At 40.7% G+C, this 21283-nt stretch overlaps 1 protein-coding gene across 1 annotated transcript in view; it reads right to left on the minus strand.

Annotated features, from left to right (window-relative positions):
• Arhgap42 (Rho GTPase activating protein 42) overlaps positions 1–21283 on the minus strand; it is a 206915-nt gene that overhangs the window by 88046 nt on the left and 97586 nt on the right. The window contains exon 5 of the mRNA XM_023709484.1: positions 15364–15435. Within this exon, the coding sequence (XP_023565252.1) occupies positions 15364–15435 (72 nt within the window). The remainder of the gene's footprint in view (positions 1–15363; positions 15436–21283) is intronic.

The raw sequence follows: 21283 nt of genomic DNA on the forward strand, positions 1-21283 counted from the left end.
GTGCTTCTCAAACTTTACGTGCCTTTGAATCAATTAGGAATTGTGTTAAAATGCAGAAACCAGCTTGATTATGGCCAAAGACCCTGCATTCTGTTAGCGCTTATACGCTGCCGCTGGCCACAGCCTACACTCAGGTTACAGACACCTTCTCCTGACGCACGTGGCAGCTGATGACCCGGCCAGGGCAAACACCAACCAGAAGGAGACGGCTAAGGCAGGAGGCCAAGAAAACACGGGGCTTACTCCACCGCTGGAAAAGGCGGCATGGGAAACCGACGCGGATCCTCAGTTTTAGGCCAGGCACTCTTACACACGCATGTGGACTGCATAACTCCAGGGAGGATGGCCACTGCCTCTACCATGATGACAGTAGAGAAACTGTCTCAAAGTCACCTAGTTCACATGAACAGAGTCAGGAGTCCAACCAGGGCCTGTGGGACCAACGCTTGTGTTTTCCTCTTAAATAACTCAGTCTCTAAAAAGCAGACTCAAGCGACAGCCAAACCTGAGGCATGAATGTTAACGAGAAGCCACAGGATGCTGCGGTCTTTCATTTCTTCACATAAAATGCTACTTGATAATGACAGGAAATGTAATGAACAGAGTCAGTCATAAAATTCTAATGTACAGAGAAAACGTCTGTGAGTAAAGAAGTACAGCAAAGCCCTCGAGTACACATGAGCTTGCTCCTGACAGAAGTGTTGTTTTTCAAGGTATAAAGTTATCCTAAAATTTCCCAGAGGTTTAAATGAACATAAGCGACCAGAAAAGGTACACAGGAAGCTTTTAAACTGTCAATGTACTTGACCCTTAATTTTCAAAATGGAAGTAATGTTATTTCTAATTTCATTCTACCCAAGAAATAGCAAGAAAAATTGAACAAAGACAATTGAACCCTCTAATGGATAAAAACAAAAAATACAAGAATTTGGCTTCAAGAGACAATGCATTCTCACAATGAGCTCACCAGCACTACCAGCTGGGACCAGTTAACCACATTTACCAAATAAGGCAAGTTTTTCAATGCTTGGAATTTTCTACAGTGAGCTCACTTTGCTTCCCAGTGGGTTTCTACAGTAATTGTAGAGGTCATCTCTCCAGCTCAGAGTCAGTAAATCACCAGGCTTTCCATGCAAACGTGGGCTGCATGGTCCCCGGAGGGCACTCTTGGGGCTCAGATCGCTGCTGACTGGATACAGAGGAGATACACGACTGATTCAAGAGGCAGTCTAGCACAGCAAACTGAGCCCACAAGTGGTCAGGGCGAGCCGCTCACTAACGTGGGTGTAAGCGGGGAGCTTAGCTTACTTCTCTCAGTATGTGTCCAGTTGGAAACACGTGTTTGCTCTCTGTGGCTGAGAGCACACACATATGTACAAATTTCACAACTCTTGGCTAACAAATGGGTCCCTCTGTCTGCACAATTCTGAAGAGACAATGTTCTCATTTGTAATTGAGTCTCAATTTATAGTCAAAAAAGGTTGCACACTGACAAAATAAAGTTAAATCTAAAGTCAGCATGGTGGTGCACGACTAAAATCTCAGTGCTTTGGGAGGCTTTGGCAAGAGGATCACAAGTCCAAGCCCAGTCTGGGGAATTTACAACTCAATGAGATTTTTCTTCAAAAGACAATAAATAAACAAATAAATAGTTGACTGATCTGGGAGCATAGCTCAGGGGAAAGGCCCTGGATTCAACCCCCAGTATACATATAAAAGTAAATCTATGATGAGATCTATTATGTTTTTATTTAACAACATTGGGAAGAGGTTGAATACCACATTCAGCTGCCCTGGCTGAGACCTAAAATTTAAATGGCAGCATGCAATTAGAGAGTGAACTGTTTTTTATTTAACCTTCTATATTTAAACATTCTGCTACAGAGATGAAAAGGATTATTCATCTTTCTCTTGTCAATTGTGTGCCAAATCATAAACCTAAAGTGAAACTTTGTATTTTGCCTCAAAGCTAAGAAATTTCTATGAAAATATATGCAACTAGAATTGTAATTTCTCTGTATGTCTGTGTAACAAATATAATTTTTAATGTTCAAATTCATACCCACATTTATCTCACTATAAATTCTATGTTCTTCCAAAATAAAGCTGCTCTGCTTCGGATATGACTTCAGTGTGTTCCTCAAAAATTCATGTGTGGAAAACTTGGTCCCCAGAGTGGTGGCACCGAGGGGTGACTGAACCTCTCAGAGGCCTGGACTGGTGAGAAATGGTGAGGTTTCAGGAGAACGTGTGCTGTTCTCTTAGGGGTGCCTTCATTTCCCGGGAAGCCCAAGAAAGCAGGCTATAGTACGCGAGGCTGATGCATTCCTGATCACTAGCTTCTCTTTAGCACATGGCCAATTCCCTTTCCTCCACTCTACCCCTTGTGACATAGATGGGGCCAACACCAGGCCACAGCAGAATGCAGGCTGCACTTTTCACTTTGTAAGTCAGCCTCGTGTATTTTGTTATAGCACAAAAACAGACTACACAGAAGCCAAATCCTCAAAGCAGTATTATATCTGTGGTATCAGAAAGGGTAAAATGCAGAGGTAACATCTGAAATTCATTTCAGACCTCAGCTAACTTTCTCTGCAAGGGGCTGGACAATACATATTTCATACTTGATGAGCCACACAGTCACCCACACAACTATTTCAATGCGCTGAAATGGGAAGCAACTTCTGAAAACATGGAAACAAACGGAACTGGGTTCTAATGAATTTGTATAGGCACAAATGTGTAATTTCAAATAATCAGTACGTGACACAAATTATTTCTTGAATTATAAAACAAGCTTTTAAAAGTCTAATGCCCATTGGTAGCCCCTGGGCCATGCAAAAGACAACAATGGGCTAGATTTGGTGTGCCACTTGCTAACCTGCGTCTTAAATATAAAATTACCATTTTCTTATCAGCTGAAGAAGTAAGTGCTCCTCTTAACTCTAGGACAAAACTCATCTTGAGGTAGAAGACAGCCAGCAGGATGCGGGGTTTCACTGGACTGCTCTGGCGCAGTGAGGAAGTGCTAACTGGAAAGACATCAGATAGAGGACAGGACTCGCCCTCCCAGGTCACACTTCCTTAGAGAATGTGACAACAAAGAAATTTAAGGATGGGGTGATAAACTATTGTACTCATGGTCATACCACATGTGGAAACTGGAACATCTTACCAGAAGAAGAACAAGTGGGTGAGCTCAGGCCCATGTCAGGTCACAAGGTGTTCGCTCTAAGCTCTCAGTGAGCATCACCAAGAGAACTACAGATCCCAGGAGTGCGCTGTCTTTCCCACCCAGTTTGCAGAGGAGCCTCACGGTGGCCCCTAGTTTCCTCATGGTGGGCAACACGCACCATCAGTATTCTGGTAAGCACCGATGATGAATGGCTGGCAGCTCGTCAGCAGATCCAGCCTTGTGTGTGTCCATGAGCTGTCTCCTGGAGGTGCACTCCTGAGACGCCACTGGCCACGTGAGCACAGTGTCATGGCGGGGAACACGGTCCTCCTGGGCTCCTGCCTCTTCTGGTACTAGATGCTAACCCCAGGTAGACTGCACTCCCCTCTCTGTGGCACAGCTTACTCATTGGCAAGAGGTGAGCGAAAACAGCAGGCACTGTATGATGGGATCATCGCAGGGATGAAATAAGTGTTCGTAAACTTCCTAGGACACTGTCTGCCACAAGCCCCCGATGGCTACTAGCTCTTGATCATGACTTGGCATGGTTATTATTAAATAAAAATTCCCTGGTCCAGCACAAAATCCTCTAATAGTCTATGCCAACTGGCTACTGCCTCCTCATTTCTAATTCCTCCTTCAGCCTCCAATGTATCTAGATCTACAGATATCTTCTATCTGTTCTGGTGTTTATTCAGACCCTGTGTTATATATACACTGCGGGGCTATAAAGTCAGCTTTATGAGTTTTATCCAGTATTTTTATTGATTTAATATTATTTTAAAGAGAAAAAACTAACAAGAACAAAGACAATAAAGCAAATAAAATATTAAAAATGGTACAGAATTTCACAAAAATAGAAAATTAACAATGGTTGTTCTATAACATATCATTATCATCAAATTATAACCAGTATTTGTTTAATAAAATAAATCAGAACACAACACAGAATACCAGAGTATAGCTTGTGTGGTAACAGAAGTATGTTATTAGCTCATATACTAAGTTGTGATGTAAAATACACAAATTTACAAATTATATTATACAAAAAATATACAAATTTCTCAATTTGGCTCATGTTCAAGAAGTTTTAAGATTAAAAAAATTATAGAAGTCACAGCTGCACAACAATGCATGTCAAGTTTCTCAGCCAGGACACAACTGCTGCCGTCTCTTTGTCCTCTAGCCTCTTCTTTTGCTGGAAAGCCAGTGTCCCTTACTCTGCCCAGAGAATGCATAAGTCAGTTCCTGGCTTATGACCACACTCTTGCTGCAAACGTTTACAATGTAAAGCATAAAAACACCTAAAGCGAGAGATCCATCTCCGTCCATGAAAGTCTGCTCCCCAAATGTTCTTGGTGACTTACTGCGCTAGTCTTCCAAATGCACCTGTTGGATCTCCACACTTCCCAGAGCTTTTGAAAAACTTCTGTAGCTAATTGGGGTTTCTCATGCCACTGAATATACTCTAAGTAACTGGATTTGCTATAGAAAAGACTTTGTTACTAGGAAACAAGCTTGATTTTGACAGAAGGGGGCAGAATACTGAAGAATGTGAAATGTTGACTGCAGGGAAAGATTTCGCTCTGCATCTTTCAGCACAGATTCTAACAGTGGTATGAGCCAGGCTCCACTGTACACCAGTCCACAAGCATATGCAGCATGTAGTGGTCAATACATTGTGTCAACTTGGCTGGATCACCTCAGAGGTTCCATGCCCTGGGGGCTCCGCACTTACAGATTATATGAAGGGGTTGAGGAAGGCTTCTGTGTGCCACTTCCTGGGACAAGCTTGATTGACATAGCTGCACCACTTCGGAGGCGCTCGGATCTTCGCAGTAGCCACTGCCACTTCCTTGAAGGAGCTCCGGTCTTCGCAGTTGGCGTGGAAGGAAGAGAGAGGCAGCTGTTACTCCTCCTCTGCTCTTCATTTGCTTCTGCTGCCATGAACTGCTGCTCTCAGCATGTGCCACTCTGCCTGGGAGCCAGCTGAACATGAACTGAAATCTCCAGTAACTGAGCTAAATAAACCTTTCCTTCTTTTTAATATTGGGTGTTAGATATTTGTCCCAGCAAGGAGTAAAAAGTAACTGAGACAGAATTTGGTATCAGAGGAGTGGGGTTGTTGCTGTGACTATACCTGACCATCGGGATTATGAGCTTTTAGGAATGGCTTATGGGAAAAGCTAGGAAAAGTTTGTAGACGTCACCTTCTAGGGAAGAGCTGGAATGCCTTCAGCTCTTCTGTATGGGAGATTCTTGTCAGAGCTCAAAATACCAGAATGCTGATAGAAAGCCTGCCTGTAAAGACCAGTCTTGGGAGGTTTCTGCTGGGAAGAAGGACTATATTGGTTGTTGGACACTAGGTAATTTGTGTTATGGCATGGCAGAAAGTTTGCATTTTGCTTTTGTCTAGAGACTTCGCCTGAGACTAAGATTAAGCACAGTGGACTGGTCAATCTTGTAAAAGAAATCTCAAGGCAGTCAAACGTTGAGGCAGTGGCATGGCTATTGTTGGGGGCTTCTAGTCAGATATATGTTGAGAGTCAAGAGCAAAGAGCTCAGCAGGATGATTTAAAATGTTGTGAGTTTGACCTGAAAGAAAGCGTCAGGAAGGCCATGGACTACAAAGACAGAGCTGAGATCTCCATGGCCCAGGAGAACAGGAGAGCAGGAAAGATGTCGTGAGGATATCACAGGAGGTGACAGGTTATCACCTTTTTCAGCCTCAGAATTGTAAGGGTGAGGGACTTTGCTTTGAGGAGAAAGCTGCAGAGCCCCAAGTTCCAGAATGGAGGTGGCAGCCATACCAGATTCCAGAATGGAGGGGGTAGCCACACCAGATTCCAGAATAGCACCAGCATAGAGAATTCATTCATGGGAATCGGAGTCAGAGTGCTCAGAAATCCAGGCAATCTACAGTGAAAAGAAAAGAAAGGCTAGCTACTGTTCCGGCTGGCAGCAGACCTTGGCATTGGTTTTACATGCATTCAGAGTGCAGGAGTTCTAAGGTTAAGAAGGCTTCCACCTAGATTTCAGAAGGTCTGGGAGGCCAGGCAATGTGCCCCTGAGAGGGCAGTGTGTAATGCTGTGAGAAGCCTATTCAATGAGAACCTCAGAAGTATGAAAAAGCCAGGGACATGGATTGTCTAAGGAAAGCTGCAAAAAGGGAACAAAGCAGACCTGAAGAGAAGCCATGGGAGCTACCAGCAGAAATGCTGTAGGAGTGGAGCCATGTAAGGCTTTTGGAGCTCACAACTCCTTGTTATGGGTTGCTTTGGATGTTCCACATGGAACTACAGGACTTAATGTTTGCCTTTCTGGAGTTTGGATTTGTTTTGGTCCCAATGGTTTGTATCCTCCTGTGTACACTTTTTGGAACAGTAATATTTATCCTGCCAGGGGCAGAATGTTATGTTTCTCATGCAATATAATGTTGATCGACTTAATAGTGATTTATTTAAAAAAATTGTTTTTAATGTATTTGGTTGTCACAGGGTCTCACTAGGCAGCTCAGAGTCATATTGATCTTCCTGTGTTCAGCCTCCCCAGCACAGGGATTACAGGTGTGTGCCACTATTCCTGGACTCTGTGGCTGGCTCAACCTGTCCTGGGTGTGGGGCAGGCATGGCATGTGGTGCCAGGGATTGAACCAAGGTCCCTGTGCTTGCCTAAGCAGGTGCTTTAGTCTGCTGAGCTATCTCGCCAGCTCTTAACAGTGATTCTTAATGACTACTAAAGCTGTGTTATAATGTTCAAGTTGTGAAATGCTAGTAAGTATGTCTTTGTATCTGGAGACTGGTTTAAAGAAATATATGTATAGTTGGAAAATTCACAAGGGGTGGACTGTGCTGGTTTATACATTGTGCCAACTTGAGATGTTGGAAGCTTGGCTGGATCCCCTTGGAGATTCCATGCCCTAGGGTGTTGGGACCCCATCCGAAGGCAGGGAGGCCCTGACCTGTGGTGGCTCAGCACAAAAGGGTGTAGAAAGGGGTTGAGGAAGGCTTCTGCCCACCCCACTTTCCTGCAGGAGTTCCGATCTTTGTAGTACCACTTCCTCGGAGGAGCTTGACCATCATAGCTGTGCCACTTTGAAAGAGCTCTGATCTTCACAGCAGCCATCACCACTTAGAGGAGCTCCAGTCTTCACAGGTAGCATGGAAGAGAGAGGCTTGACAGCTATTGCTCTTCCTCTGCTCTCTGTTGTTTTCTGCTGCCATGAGTTGCTGCTCTCTACTATGTGCCACTCTGCCTGGGAGCCAGTCAAGTATAGGCTGAAACCTCCACAAACTGTGAGCTAAATAAACCTTTCCTTCCTTAATTTCAGGTATCCAGTAATTTGTCCTAGCAATGAGTAAAAAGTAAGTGTAAAGGTAGTAATATTGTTAAAATTATGTATTTGATCAAAAATGCAACGTAAGAATTTTTGGTAAAAATTTTTACAAATGAAATAGATTTTTACGGTAAAATTAAGCTTATGGGGCCAAATTAAGTTTCTGGTAGTACACAACCATAATCCCAGTAGGATCATGACTTCCAACCTAGTCCAAGCAATTTAGTAACTGAGCAAGACCCTATCTCAAAATAAAAATGAATGGGGGATGTAACACAGTGTGGTGACGCCGGTCTCTAATCCCAGCACTCAGAAGGGTAAGGCAGGATGATTGCTCTAAGTCTGAGGCCAGCCTGGGCTCATAGTGAGTTCAACATCCCCCTGAACAACATAATAACACCCTGTCTCATAAGGAGATAAAATCTGACTCTACTTCTTACTAGTTACGTTACCTCAACTCACTTAACTTCTCTGTGCTGCACCTTCTTTACCGATATAATGTGTCTCGTGATTTTATCTAATATACTAGCTAAGAGAATTAAATGACTTTGTATGTAATATGATTACGGCAATACTTGGTGTCATTATAAAAAGTAAATATTGTTTTTTTTAAATTGATTAAATTTATTGGTACATATTAGGTATGCATAATAATCACATTCTCGGGGCTGGGGAGATGGCTCAGTAGAATAACAGCTTGTCTGGCAAGCACAAGGGCTTGAGTTCAATCCCCGGTTCAAAAAAAAATCACATTCTCATAGGAAATCCCTACCTCTACATGATACATCTTGATTCATTTCTGCCTCCCCTACCCCTCCCTTCAACTCCTCTTCCTCTCCTTATTTATAAAGCTTTGTTTCTATTTGTTTTTCTTTTTGTGTTTTTCCTTCCTTCCTCCCTAGCTCCCCTTCCCATTTAAACATCTTCTTCCTATTTAATAATATCTATTATACATTTTAGTTCTTTACACTTTTGGTTTCTCACACTAGAGAAACAGTATGATATTTACACAAATATGTTCAATTTATTAAGAGTGTGTTCTCAAGATCTACCCATTTAGCCAGAAATGCTTCAAATATACCCTTTTAATGACTGAATAGCACTCCATTGTATATAAAAAACACATCATTATCCATTTATAGGTTGGTGGGCATTTGGGCTGTTTCCAGGACTTATCTATTATAAACATTGGCAGGCATACATTGCTGTGGCATAACACTTTTTATTCTTTCAGGAAGATACCAAGAAGGGGAACGGCTAGGTCAAATGGAACAAATGTTTTTTGTTTTGTTTTTTGTTTTTGAGGAAGCTCCATGCTGATTTTCATAGTGGTAGTACCAGTATGCACTCCCACCAACTGTGGAGAAGGGTTCCTTTTTCCCCACAGCCCCACCAGCATTTGTTATTGGTTGATTTCTTGATAATAGTCATTCTTTCTAGGGTGAGATGGAACCTCAGTGTTGTTTTAATTTCCATCTCTCGAATGACCAGTGATGTTGACACTTTTTCTATATATTTATTTCACATTTCTATGTCTTCATTTGAAAAGTGTCTATCTCAGATGTCAATTTTTGGATTGGGTCTTTAAATTTGGAGGGTCTGATTTTTTGGCGGAGTTCTTTATATATTCTAGAGTTGTCTGAAGAACAACTCACAAAACTTTTTCCCCAGACAATGGGTTGTCTTTTCACTCTGTTGGTTTCTCTTGCTATGCAAAAGCTTTTTAGTAAGATGAGATCCCAGTTGTTGATTTTTTTTGTGCAATTGGGGTTTTGTTCAAAAAGTTGTTGCCTACACCGACATCTTCAAGAGTCCTACCTATTCTATCTTCCAGAAGATTTAGGATTTATGTTTTAATATGTAGATTTTTCATCCATTTTGATTTTAGCTTCATACATGATATAAGACATGAGTCTAGTTTTAGTCTTTGGCAAGTAGAAAGCCAGTTTTTCCATCAACTCTTATTACAGAAGCTTTCTCTCAGAGAAGGTGTTTAGACTGTTATTGTTTAAAAAGATATTTAGGGGCTGGGGAGATAGCTCAGTGGAATAAGTGCTTGCCTGGCAAGCACAAGGTCCTGAGTTCAATCCCTGGTACCACAAAAAAAAAGTTATTTAAATAATGACAAAGATTTTTCTATTTCTTATTATCTACCTTTTATTTTGCTCTTTACATTTTGGTTTTCTCGTAAAGAGAAACCATACACTACTTACAACAAAAATTTAATTTAAAAATTTCTTTAAAAACTAAGAGTCAATAATGCTGCAACTGTCTCTACCAGGTTCTACTAACAGAAGTTGCAACCAAGGAAATCAAAGGTAGTTTCAGAATAACTATCAAACGACTTATAGTATACTGAGAGAATTTGGCTCCAAACAAAGTCCTTTCCAGAAAAAGATCTCTCCAGAGGACAGACCCTGGAAAAGGATTCCTCACCACTTTTCATGTGGCCTGCTGAATGAAAGTAGGAGCAAAGCTATGGGGCAACCTACTAAAACCGCTGTCGGACTCATGCACCACAGTTTTCTGGGTATCCTCATCATGAATCCAAAGCCTCATCCATTAAACTGTGTGAAGAATTCATTTGAGGAGCAAAAAATTTATTATAACTTTATAATTTATTATTTGAAATCTTCTAAGTCATTTATTGAGACAATAAATCTTGACATAAGAAATCTAAGGCTGTAACAAGATTTATGACAATTTTTTTCTTTCTAAACACTACACAGTTAAATAATATGTACAAGACATATTTAAAAACAATAAACACATGTTTAGACACAGAACCAAATCCTACTGTGACAGAACAAAGGGAGAGGATTTATTGAGTTCTATTATAGTCTTCAAAATGAAACCAATGTTAAAAAAATGAAGCTTGCAAAAAAAATCAAGTATTCTGAAATGACTAATATGTTTATTTCTACATTAAAAACCACATAGGAATGTCATGATTTCTATTAAATCCTTGTTACAAATGAAAGATATTGTTTTGAAAAACATTTCTAATAAAATAAAAACATATCTTTCAAGTATTTCTCAAGTTTTCTTTCTGTAATGAAATAAGCCAATGTCAAGTACACACTATATGTGGAGAATCCCAGGAACAAAGAAAAATTTCAAAATCTAGGGAAATGTTAACTAGGTTTCATTTGAAATGGGAATGTTTGGGCATTTTTGAAATATTTTCACAATTAGGATATATTTTATGTAATTATTTTTAAGGGAAAGACAATATAATACTTTATTAAAGAATTGTCTCATAAGCTACATGATGAGTACATGTCTCCCTGCTGATCTGAGGAACAGAGTTCGGGTCCTCATCGTGCCACCAACCAGCCATACGATCTGGAGAATGACCCTACCCTCCTTAGAATCAGTTCATTCCCCAAATACGTCACAGTCTGGTGCACTGTTATATCTACATGCATGTGCTTCCCCACTGTCCTGCCTTTCACTGAGGGTTCAGATATGCAGCTCTACCATATTTTGAAGTCAGAGTTTACATAGGAAGAAGTATGAAAAGACCTGTTGGGACTTATAATTGGCTTTCTCTGTGAGCAAGTGGATTTCTGTGAGCAATGCAGTCACAAAAACTCAACCATCAATTCATTCAAAAATGTTCATTAAAAACAGAAGAAGAGAAGAGGAAGGTAAAAAATGAAAAGAATTAGGATGCCTTATGTACATGCAGCACTCTCCATGATGCAGTAGTTGTCATCACTGCAAACGCATACTAGAGAAGAGCTACAAAGTATCCATAAAATATTGATTTATTTTGCTTTATAATAAGGTTACTCTGTATACATTAATATAGTGGAAATTTTAGACATCAATTGTTCTGAATATCTGTTCTCATTCATTTCTTAGGGTAACAGTGTGAGACCACGACCCCAAGCCCTAGATTAAACCTTCTGACAGATGCAATACATCTGCCCTGCAGTGCAATTCTATTCTTCACATGCTGTCAGACTAACAACCTTTAAATAAATACACCATGGCAACTGTTTACAAATCATTCTTCTTATCTAAAAAGCAAAACCCATCCCCCTCTGGCCCTCTGTTCAATAAGCCTATAATCAGTCTCTTTCAAGACCTCTCCCAGATGCACCGTGTCCTCTTCCCACAAAGGGAACTGGCTAAGTGCCTCAGTTTCCTCAGCAGAGAATCATGCCTCTCAAAGCTCCACGGAGCGCGTGAGGACAGAAACATCTGTGGCTGTGGATTTTTATCCACTTGAGCTAAGCAGCAGCATCTGGTTCTGAAGCCAAGGCCTCTTGACTCAGCGCTTTCCATTCCCGTTGTCCTGTGGACAAGCTGGAGAGGCCGCTGGCATCCCCGCTGTGCCCTCCCAGCTGGCTAATCTCCTCAAAGCGTGTGGAAAACCTCCACAGCACGTGGTGGAAAGCAGCACAGCACCGCGTGTAGAATTAACTTCAGGTATCGAGCAAGAACATTCCTAACTAAACAGGTTAGGAAAGGAGTAAACAATAAACAAACACCTTCAAGTATTTTTGATTCTCAGTACCAAAAGAAAACTGACACACACATGTTTTAGAAGAGAACGTCTGTTTTTAATTCACCTTTCAACTTACTAAATGCAGATTACTTTGCAGCTTAGAAATAATTGGTATTAAGAGCTTAAGACATCTTTATGTTCCAGACGTGCGAACTGACTCTCAGTGAACAGACAGACACAGCATCCTGCTGGGTGACTGCGGTTGCTCCGCACGGTACAGTGGGATGATTACAAAACAAAATACAGCAGGGTCACTGCTCCGGCCTGCCTGCAGAGCTAGCCAACCTGACCTTCCTGCTAAGAGAGCAGCAATCCACACACTAACAGAACTCACTTTTTTTACATGGGTCAAAAAACTTCGAATATCCTGGACCTGGAAAATAAGTTTTCATAAAGCACAAAGATTTAATTTCATAGAAATATAAACAAGTCAGTGAAATATCCTATAACCTGGTTTCATTTCAGGTTTGATCTGAAAGGGAGAGCTTGTCCTTTTCCTCACTGCTAAGCAGGTGGAGAAGTAACAACCACCTCACAGATTATAAACATTTAATTAGGTCACAAATTATGGAACAGTTCAGCAAAAGGAGTGCCTATGTTACTCTCAACAAAATTCAGCTATGATTATTTTTGAAGACTCTCTTTCAAAAAAAGACACATTACATCTTGTAACTGTCTTCCTCTCTTTGTCCCTTCCTATCTTTTTTTTCTTTTTTTTCGGAACTGGGGATTGAACTCAGGATCCTGTGCTTGCCAGGCAAATGCTTATTCTACTGAGCTATCTCCCTGGGCCCCAAAGATTTGAGTACATCTTAATTTTTTTTTTTTTTTTTTTTTTTTCAGAAAAGGGGATTGAACTTATGCCCTTGCGCTTGCCAGGGAAGTGCTTATTCTATTGAGCCATCTCCCTGGCCCTCTACTGTCTTGTTTTTCATTCCCCAAACATCAAACTTCGAGAGAGGTCTCAAGTTATAAAGGTCACACTGTCTCAATCTGTTCTTTCCCTAGGGCATCTGGTCTTCTCTCATTTTAATGAGCAGACAGAGGGCTGACTTCCCAAATGTGCATTAGCTCTGAATACAAACTGGCTCACTGAGTGTTTCCACTGAGATGTGCTAGAGGAATCTCAAACTCAGTATTAATAAAACTTCAACTCACTGCCTCTGCCACCCAAGCACAAACATGGCCCATCTCAGCAGCAGATCCACAACCATTCAGTTATGCACCCTGAGTCCCTGGGCTGAGCCTGAAACCTCCTAGTGCTCACTTTACAGCCTGCCACTTACTGGTTCCCCCAGAGAAGTCTCTTATACCCTTGCCTCATAGGTACTGTCTGCTTCTCCAAAGCTATCACTGATCAGCCTCCAAACTGACCTGCCACAAGCAACCTGGCCTTTCTCCATCTGTGTATGGCACGGCAGCAAAAATATCATAAGGTGACATTTATGTAACAAAACTCTCCCTACAGTCACTGCATCCTTAGAATAGGAGTAAAATACTGTGGACCACATGTGAAACTGTATGTATAGCCTTTGCCTACACGGTCTGCAGTTCTCTAAACATACAAGATCTTTTTTTTTTTTTTTTTAAATTTATGTATTTGGTACAGGTTCTCACTACACAGCGCAGACTCACAGTGATCCTCCTCTTTTCAGCCTCCCCAGAGCTGGGATTACAGGTGTGCACTACCACACCTAGTCTCCATGGCTGGCTCAGTGTGCTCCGGGGCGGTGCTGGAGCAGCATGTAGTGCTGTGGATCGAACCCTGGTGCCTGTGCTTGCCTATGCAGGTGCTTGGTCTGCTGAGCTATTTAGCTGGCCCTGAGATCTTTGTTTCTATGTAACTCAGTCTTTGTCTCCCTTGCAGGGCCTGATTCATACACGTTCCATTCCCTCTTCTGGAATATTTGGAAGCTTCATTGCTAGGCACGTCCTTCTCACCATTAAGGTCTTGCTGACCTACGGCTTCTGCAGATCCATCTCCCAACTCTGTGCACAAGGACCACTAATCACCCTCATGCGGAGAATCTTGCAATGGGGATCACAATCCTCAGTGATCTGCGATTACTTTATAGTGTTGACTTTCCACAAAAGATAATGCGTGACATCCGTGTAGGAATTCTGTCTCTCTTGTTCACTGCTATAATCTCGTGTTACCAAGTACTGTTCTTACCACAGGCAGGCCAATCGTAAGAGTGATAAGTACTTGCTGAATTAGTGAACACAAAGCGCTCTGATTTGATGACGTGAAAATCATTCACAATTAGTGGGGAAATAGCAACATAAAACCAATTCACAACAGTGTGTGACTGCTCATTGCAGAAGTGAGTACAAGGAAGACCTGATCTAGTGAGAAAGGAAGAAAACCAGTGTGCAAGGCTGACTTGCCGAGGGCTTCTGCTGGGTGCTGCAGTGTGAATAAACCATGGAGAGCAGGTGGGTTCTACAAAGAGGAGGGTGTGTAATACTCCAGTGAACGCTTGGGGGAAAACAAAAGAGAACAAAAGGTATAAACAGGCTGGTGAGCGGCGTAAGGCATAAACAGGCCCGTCGGCAGGAGGGCGTGCTGATGTGTAGGAAAGGGCCAACTTGGGTTCTGTTATTAGGGTTACAGTATTTGTGGAGAACCACTGAGTGTGGTATCACTGGAAGGATGATATGATTAGAGATTTCAGTGCAGGGACCAGCTAGTGAGCTCCTATACTACTTCAGCCAGAAAGAAGAAAGGCCAGAAATGACAGTGCTCCCTAGTGAACAACAAGGATGGAAGAGCAGCCGAAACTGAAGAGAGACGAAAGAAGGACACAGAGAGCTCTGGTACTGAGCCCCGAAGGCCCTATGCTTCCACGACGCTGAGCAAGTGTACTTAGGAAAGGGAGGTAGGAACTTTATTAGGATCGGAGAAGATTTAAGTGATCTATAAACAGTTTTCCAATACAACATTTTTATTTACATCAAAAAAGAGAGTAAGTGTTCTTTTATAATTATTGACTGGATTTTCAATATATTATATGCCTAGTTGTTACTTACTTAGATATTAGGAACCTCACAATAATATTATAATCTAACCCTGTCTTGGAAAGAATTAACAGCCTACAATTGTTGTGACTGAAGGAACTTGTAAGATGCAGATCTTTTCCCTATTCAGTAGAAGAATAAGATCATTTATGTTTAAAAGAATTCTGGTCTTTGTAATAATGGGCTTTGTAAAAACATTAAAATGGCATAAAGAATATTTTCAAAGTTCATTCTGATTTCAAAAATGTTAACTTCTGAAATTATGTCATCTTTAATTATCAGGAGAATTTCTGAGGAGTAATAAAAAGTAACACTTACTTTTGCTGCACCTATCTGCTCTTTTCGAAATTTCTCAAGTGGCGCAATTAATACATCATTAGCATTTTGAATCTGAAATTAAAAATGCACATATATTAAATTCTTTATAATTTCATGCCAACAACATTGACAAAATGGCTCCTTTATTCAAGTCATTGAATATAGTTTTTGTTCTCTTGTCTGTTTCCATTAAAAAAAAGTTTTCATGTTGGGTAGCATTTTTCTACATTACAATTAAGCAGTTTTCACATATTTCACTTGTTCTTATGATGCAAATAAAAATACTTGTACTTGCAGAACTGTAGTTAAAATGTTTAAGATTCTCCTAAGATTTAACTAAGAAATAGTACATTAGGTCTTAAGTTTACAAATACCTTTAATTGCACTTGTTTAATGTAGCCAGTCTGAGCATCATTTTACAATTGAACCATATAAACACTCTGTAATTTTGCCACTAAGATGCTAGAATTCCACAGCTGCAAAATAAAATAGGCTCATTTTTCCTACTTAATTAAATTCCTCACACTTGGGATTTGGATGAATTGGCTCATATTTGCAAAATGAATGAAACAGTATCTGATTTCATTTCAATGAAAAATCCTCTAGCCCCATATTCCAAATTGAGATTTGTTTAAACTCTAAAACTGGCACTTTCTGATTTGATATGAAACTGTCTCATTGCTATGTTTATCAATAAAACTTTGAAAAAAAAAAGAAACAAAACAAAACAATGTACAGTACTGTCTTAAACTTTGTGAGAATGACCTGTATTGAAGCTTCATGTGCATGGGGAAAAAAAAGGGGGGGGGGCTTAACCTGCCATTATTGTACATACTGGCCACAAGAGGCTACTGAACTGTAAATTTATATTAATTACAATAAAATAAAAGATTTAATGAGCAAAAAACAAAAAAAAATAAAACTGGTACTTTTTAATGTTCACTGTAACAGAAGGTTAAAGGGACACAAGATGTGAGCATCAGGAATGACATGCAAGGAAACACATGTCGATCTTTAAGAAAGCAACCTCTGTAGGCAGCAAAAGGGAGGTCCGGGTAACAAAAGGAATCATTTATTTTTCCACTGTGATAACTGAATATTACCTATTATATAATGAGCAAATGCTAAGTTGAAAAGAAAACCTATCTTGGGCTGGGGAGACAGCGGAGGTCTAAGAGCCGCCTGGCAAGCACGTGTTTGCACCTTCACTATTGGTGTTTGTCTCTAATCCACTTGTATTTCTTAAAATGCATAATGTAAATGCACAGATACACACAAAAGCTAAAGCTACATGGTTCATGCTGCCTCCCAAGAGCCTGGCATTCTCACAGTTGCAGAAAAATGTTATCCATCTTCCAAAAAATTAAAGTACACAGAGTAAATCAACACTCAAATTCCACTCAAAGACCCCGAGGGCCAAAGTGCATGCATCCGACACCCATCACCTCGTTCCCACTTGTGAATGAGCCAGATTAGTTCAGCTTTAATTCTCACTTTCTAAAATCTCCTGTCCTCATAAAGCTCAAATAAACATACACACACACACACACACACACACACACACACTTTACACATTTAAGGAAGAGCTGACTCAGTCTTTAAATACAAAATACACCAGGAAGGACATTATCATGAACACAGTGGTGTAATTACAAGAAAACACCAGCAATGAATGCTGCTATCATTCACTCAGAGTTTATACTTGGTGCCTGAAGCTGCAGTAAGTACTTCTCCAGCATGATCCACTTGACTTGAGGGTCAGTGAGATAGCTCAGTGGATTAAGTGCCTGCTTAGACAAGTACAGGGACTGGGATTTGATCCCCAGCACCACATGCCGTGCCGGTCCCACCCCTGGGCACATGCCTGTAATCCCAGTGCTGGGGAAGCTGAAGTAGGAGGATCACTATGAGTTCAAGATGTGTAGTGAGACCGTGTACAAAAAAAAAAAAAAAAAAAAAAGGCTGAAGTGGATGTATTTCCCAGGTGCAGACCCAGCAATAATGACACTGAACAATGCCAAGAGGCCGACAGGTCTAACAGTGCTTAAGTACATGTGTGTAAAATTAAGAAGACCTGGACTCAGCTTGGTTCTGTTGCTTACAGGGTTGTCAAACCACTGAAGGGCCAGTTGAACTACTTACCTAACAACTAGGTTTTGGGACTTAGAAGATAATAAATATATATCACTTAGTCCACTGGTTTCCCCATACTACACAAAAATGGCAGCTTTTTATATTTCCAAATATGCAGATTATATATTCCATGTGATATTTACTTACTTAAATCACATTTACACCAGTATCCACTGCATCACTCTTCTGGATTAGGTATATCTACATATACTATCGGGAAATATTTTCCCAAGTCCTGGAAGACAGATTGTCTGGAGTCTCCCACATCCAAGCAATGAGGTAATTTATCTACATATCAACCACAGTGGTGAGATCTGGGTGGGATAAATAAAAGCAAAAGCTAAGCTTTCCAGAAAGTTAAAGGCTACTTGAAATGAGGAAAATGTATTCAGTCAGCAACTGCTGGGTGGCTGCAAAGTATTGCTGAACAACTGCAGGAAAACTGAAGGTGAAAGATGAATCACACTGCAATGAGAACTACAGGATAAACTATGCGATACTTCATAACTACATTGGGATTTTGACAACAAGAGAGATCCATGGGAATTAAAAGAGTGACTGATACTTAGATGGTTGATAACTAGACACCTGAAGACAACATTCTAGAAGCAGAGAACACAGTCAATAAAGGTAAGGAGGGAGAAGCAAGCATGGCACATGGGAAGACAGAGCACAGAGCTAAAGTCTTAAACGTGCTTATTAAGAGGCAATTGTGTGGTAGCACATGGCTGTGGCACTCCGAGGGTCTGATGAAAGACGACTCCTACATAGGAGCCCAACCTGGGTGAGCTTGTCCCTCAGTGACACCCATTCAGAATAAAAAGTCCATCAGGGCTGATACTGGAGCTCGGGACAATCCCTAGCTCAGTGCACAGCACCACACACAAAACCAAGTGTGAATCATGACCGTATAGTCACTCACCAAGCTAAACGCCTTCAACTTTATAGAATAGCAATGGTGAAATGAATGTGAAGGCCATCAGTGCCCAACCTGTTGCAGATGCAGCAGCCGTGCTTTGCGTTCTCATTAATTAGAAAGGCCATCATCTATTTTAAGAGTACACGCTGCCTTTGGGAGGAGGAGCAACTGAACCAAGCTTAAAAAGGAGACAGGTTATACCAACAACCCCGGCAAAGGACTGAAAATGCAGAATCACTGCTGGCTTCTGAACAAGGATAATTTAAAAATCTTTCCTAGACACAACTATAATCCTAGCTATTTGGGAGACTGAGGCAGGACGATTAAAAGCTCAAGACCACTGCAGAAAATTTAGCAAAACTTCATTGCAAACAGAAGAAAAGGAAGACCAAAACCTCTAGAGCAACTTTAATCTCAGGTAATAAGGGACGGGACACTTAAGAGACAGTTCTATGGGAGATACAACAGGACTGGGAGTGGATCAAATGTAGGAGGAAGGGATCAAAGGCGATACTAACGGGTTGGTTTTTAATTTTAAAAACAGAGTACAAATCAGAATTAAAACTGAAAAATGTACAAGTTATACAGAATTTCACTTCACAAAGTAACATGAATTTCACAGTATTTGTTATAGTACATAGTGTTATCTTCCAACCAGTTATTCACATACCAGATTTATGCAAGTAAAATTGGAAGAAAGAAAAAAAGAGAAATGCATAAGAAATTAAGACGAGAAAAAGTACACTGAAAAGAGGAGACAAAACAAATTAAAGCATTAACTGCTTCTTTCCAAGGGCCAGCAGAAATGCACAGGACAGTGATACTAAGGTTTCTGCTTCACACCCTGAAACTTGCTTGCCACATAGAGAACCGAGATAATGAGAGCTTGTGTTTTGTAGAAAAGGTAAAAAAAAAAAAAAGAATTTTATTTCAGATCTATTATTATCTGACATCCTAGCTAAACTCAAAGAAATACTGTGGAAGAAAATCCCATATGCAGAACTAATCAATATAAATGAGAGCTGTTTTTCACTTTAATTTGTTTGCAACAGTAGCAATTGCATTCGGGTTCTCACTCATGCTGGGCAAGTCCTCAGACCTTTGTGGCATCTTCTCTTAAATCTTAAGAAAGGGACTCACTAAACTGCTGGCCACGGCAGGCCTCAAGCCTGCAATCTAGCTTCAGCCTCCCCAGGCGAAATGGGTAGCACCACCACGACTGTTTAAATTTGAGTTTTCAAACTGGGAAGTCAGGGATTATGAAATGAAAGTGATGAGAGGACCCATGTGCTTCACTTGGTACTCCCTGACACCTACACTTCAGCCAGCCATTCCTGTATGGCTGCCATGTACATATGACTTGAAAATAAAGCAGAAGCTAGAGGACATAAGAATTAAGCATCCTGCGGGGTGCGGAGACTAATTCCTATCTCTATTGCTTCCATATTTTTTAGGTTTTTAGATTTGTCCCCCTCTCTATTCATATTCTGCAAATGTGAAACTGAAGGAATTAAAAATAAGATATGGTAAAAGTATTAAACAGAAAAAAGCTGAAGAAAGGAGAGAAAACATCCAATAGAGTGGTAGAGAACACAAGGATTCACTGGGTGCTACCTGTGTGCCAGGTAGCTCTTCACAAGACGAAAATGAAAGCTGAAGGGTCAGACAAGTAACTCCGTGGATTAAAGTGCCTGCAAGCAGAGGCTGTGCTGGCCTCACCCCCGGGTGCGCTGATATGCTGAATGAGACTAGCCGTGGTGGCACCACTGTAATCCCAGCACTTGGGAGGCTGTAAACAGGAGAATCACCACAAGTCCAATCCAGTACTGAGACCCTGAACGCACTGTAGACACTTCTCTAAAATATAACAAAAAAAATTTTTTTAAAAGTAATTTGGGCTGGGGAGATAGCTCAGTAGAATAAGTGCTTGCCTGGCAAGCACAGGGCCCTGAATTCAATTCCTGGTACCACCAAAAAAAAAAAAAAAACAAAGCTAATTTTATGAGTAATGAGATCAAGAACATAAAACGTCATCTGGGATGCATTAAGAACGTAAATGTTAGAGTTAGACTTGGCTTCATTTGCAAACCAGCCTGAAAACTCATAACATTGTCTTCATTCCTAATTTATTAAGGGATCTATAGAAAAGAAACAACCATATTTTATAAAATAACTAGCACAGACTTGTCATATTGAGGCCCTCCATAAATGTTAGTGTCTTTAAAGAATCCAATGAGTGTCTACTATTCTATGTTCATACCCAGCCTCCACAGTATTTTATTTTCCCTAATTTTAAATTTTAATTTTTCAGTTAGTTATTGAAATCCCTATTATTTTAACTAAGCAGTATCAGTGAAGAGGATTAATCATAATTTGAACCTAATTTTCTGTACAAATCACATATAATATTTGTGTGGTTCTCTATTAGAAATGGATGCTCTTTCCAGGCACATCCATGGCTGCTACTCACAATATGTGGATTTAAATTTTGAGAACTCAAGATAAAAACAGCAACAAACAAAAGGTGTGAAGTGGGTCTACTACTAGATTTAGCTGCTTCTTTTTTTTTTTTTTTTAATGTATTTAGGATAAGGTCTACAAGGGTCCACAGGGTCACTACGTAGATGGGACTCAGTGATTCTCCTGTTTTCAGCCTCCCAAGTGCTGGGATTACAGGTGCACACCACCACAGCCAGTTTCAGTCACCATCTCAGCACGCCCTGGGAGCGGGGCCGGCAGGGCACAACAGGGATGGAACCTCTCTGCTGTGCTCGCCTAAACCTGAGTTTTAATCTGGTGAGCTATCTGGCCAGCCCGAAATTTAGCTGCTTCTGACCCTCAACATTGTGCCCTGTGGGAATGTTCAGC

The sequence above is a fragment of the Octodon degus genome, unplaced genomic scaffold (genome assembly GCF_000260255.1).
Source record: "Octodon degus isolate 3935 unplaced genomic scaffold, OctDeg1.0 scaffold00012, whole genome shotgun sequence".
NCBI lineage: Eukaryota > Metazoa > Chordata > Mammalia > Rodentia > Octodontidae > Octodon > Octodon degus.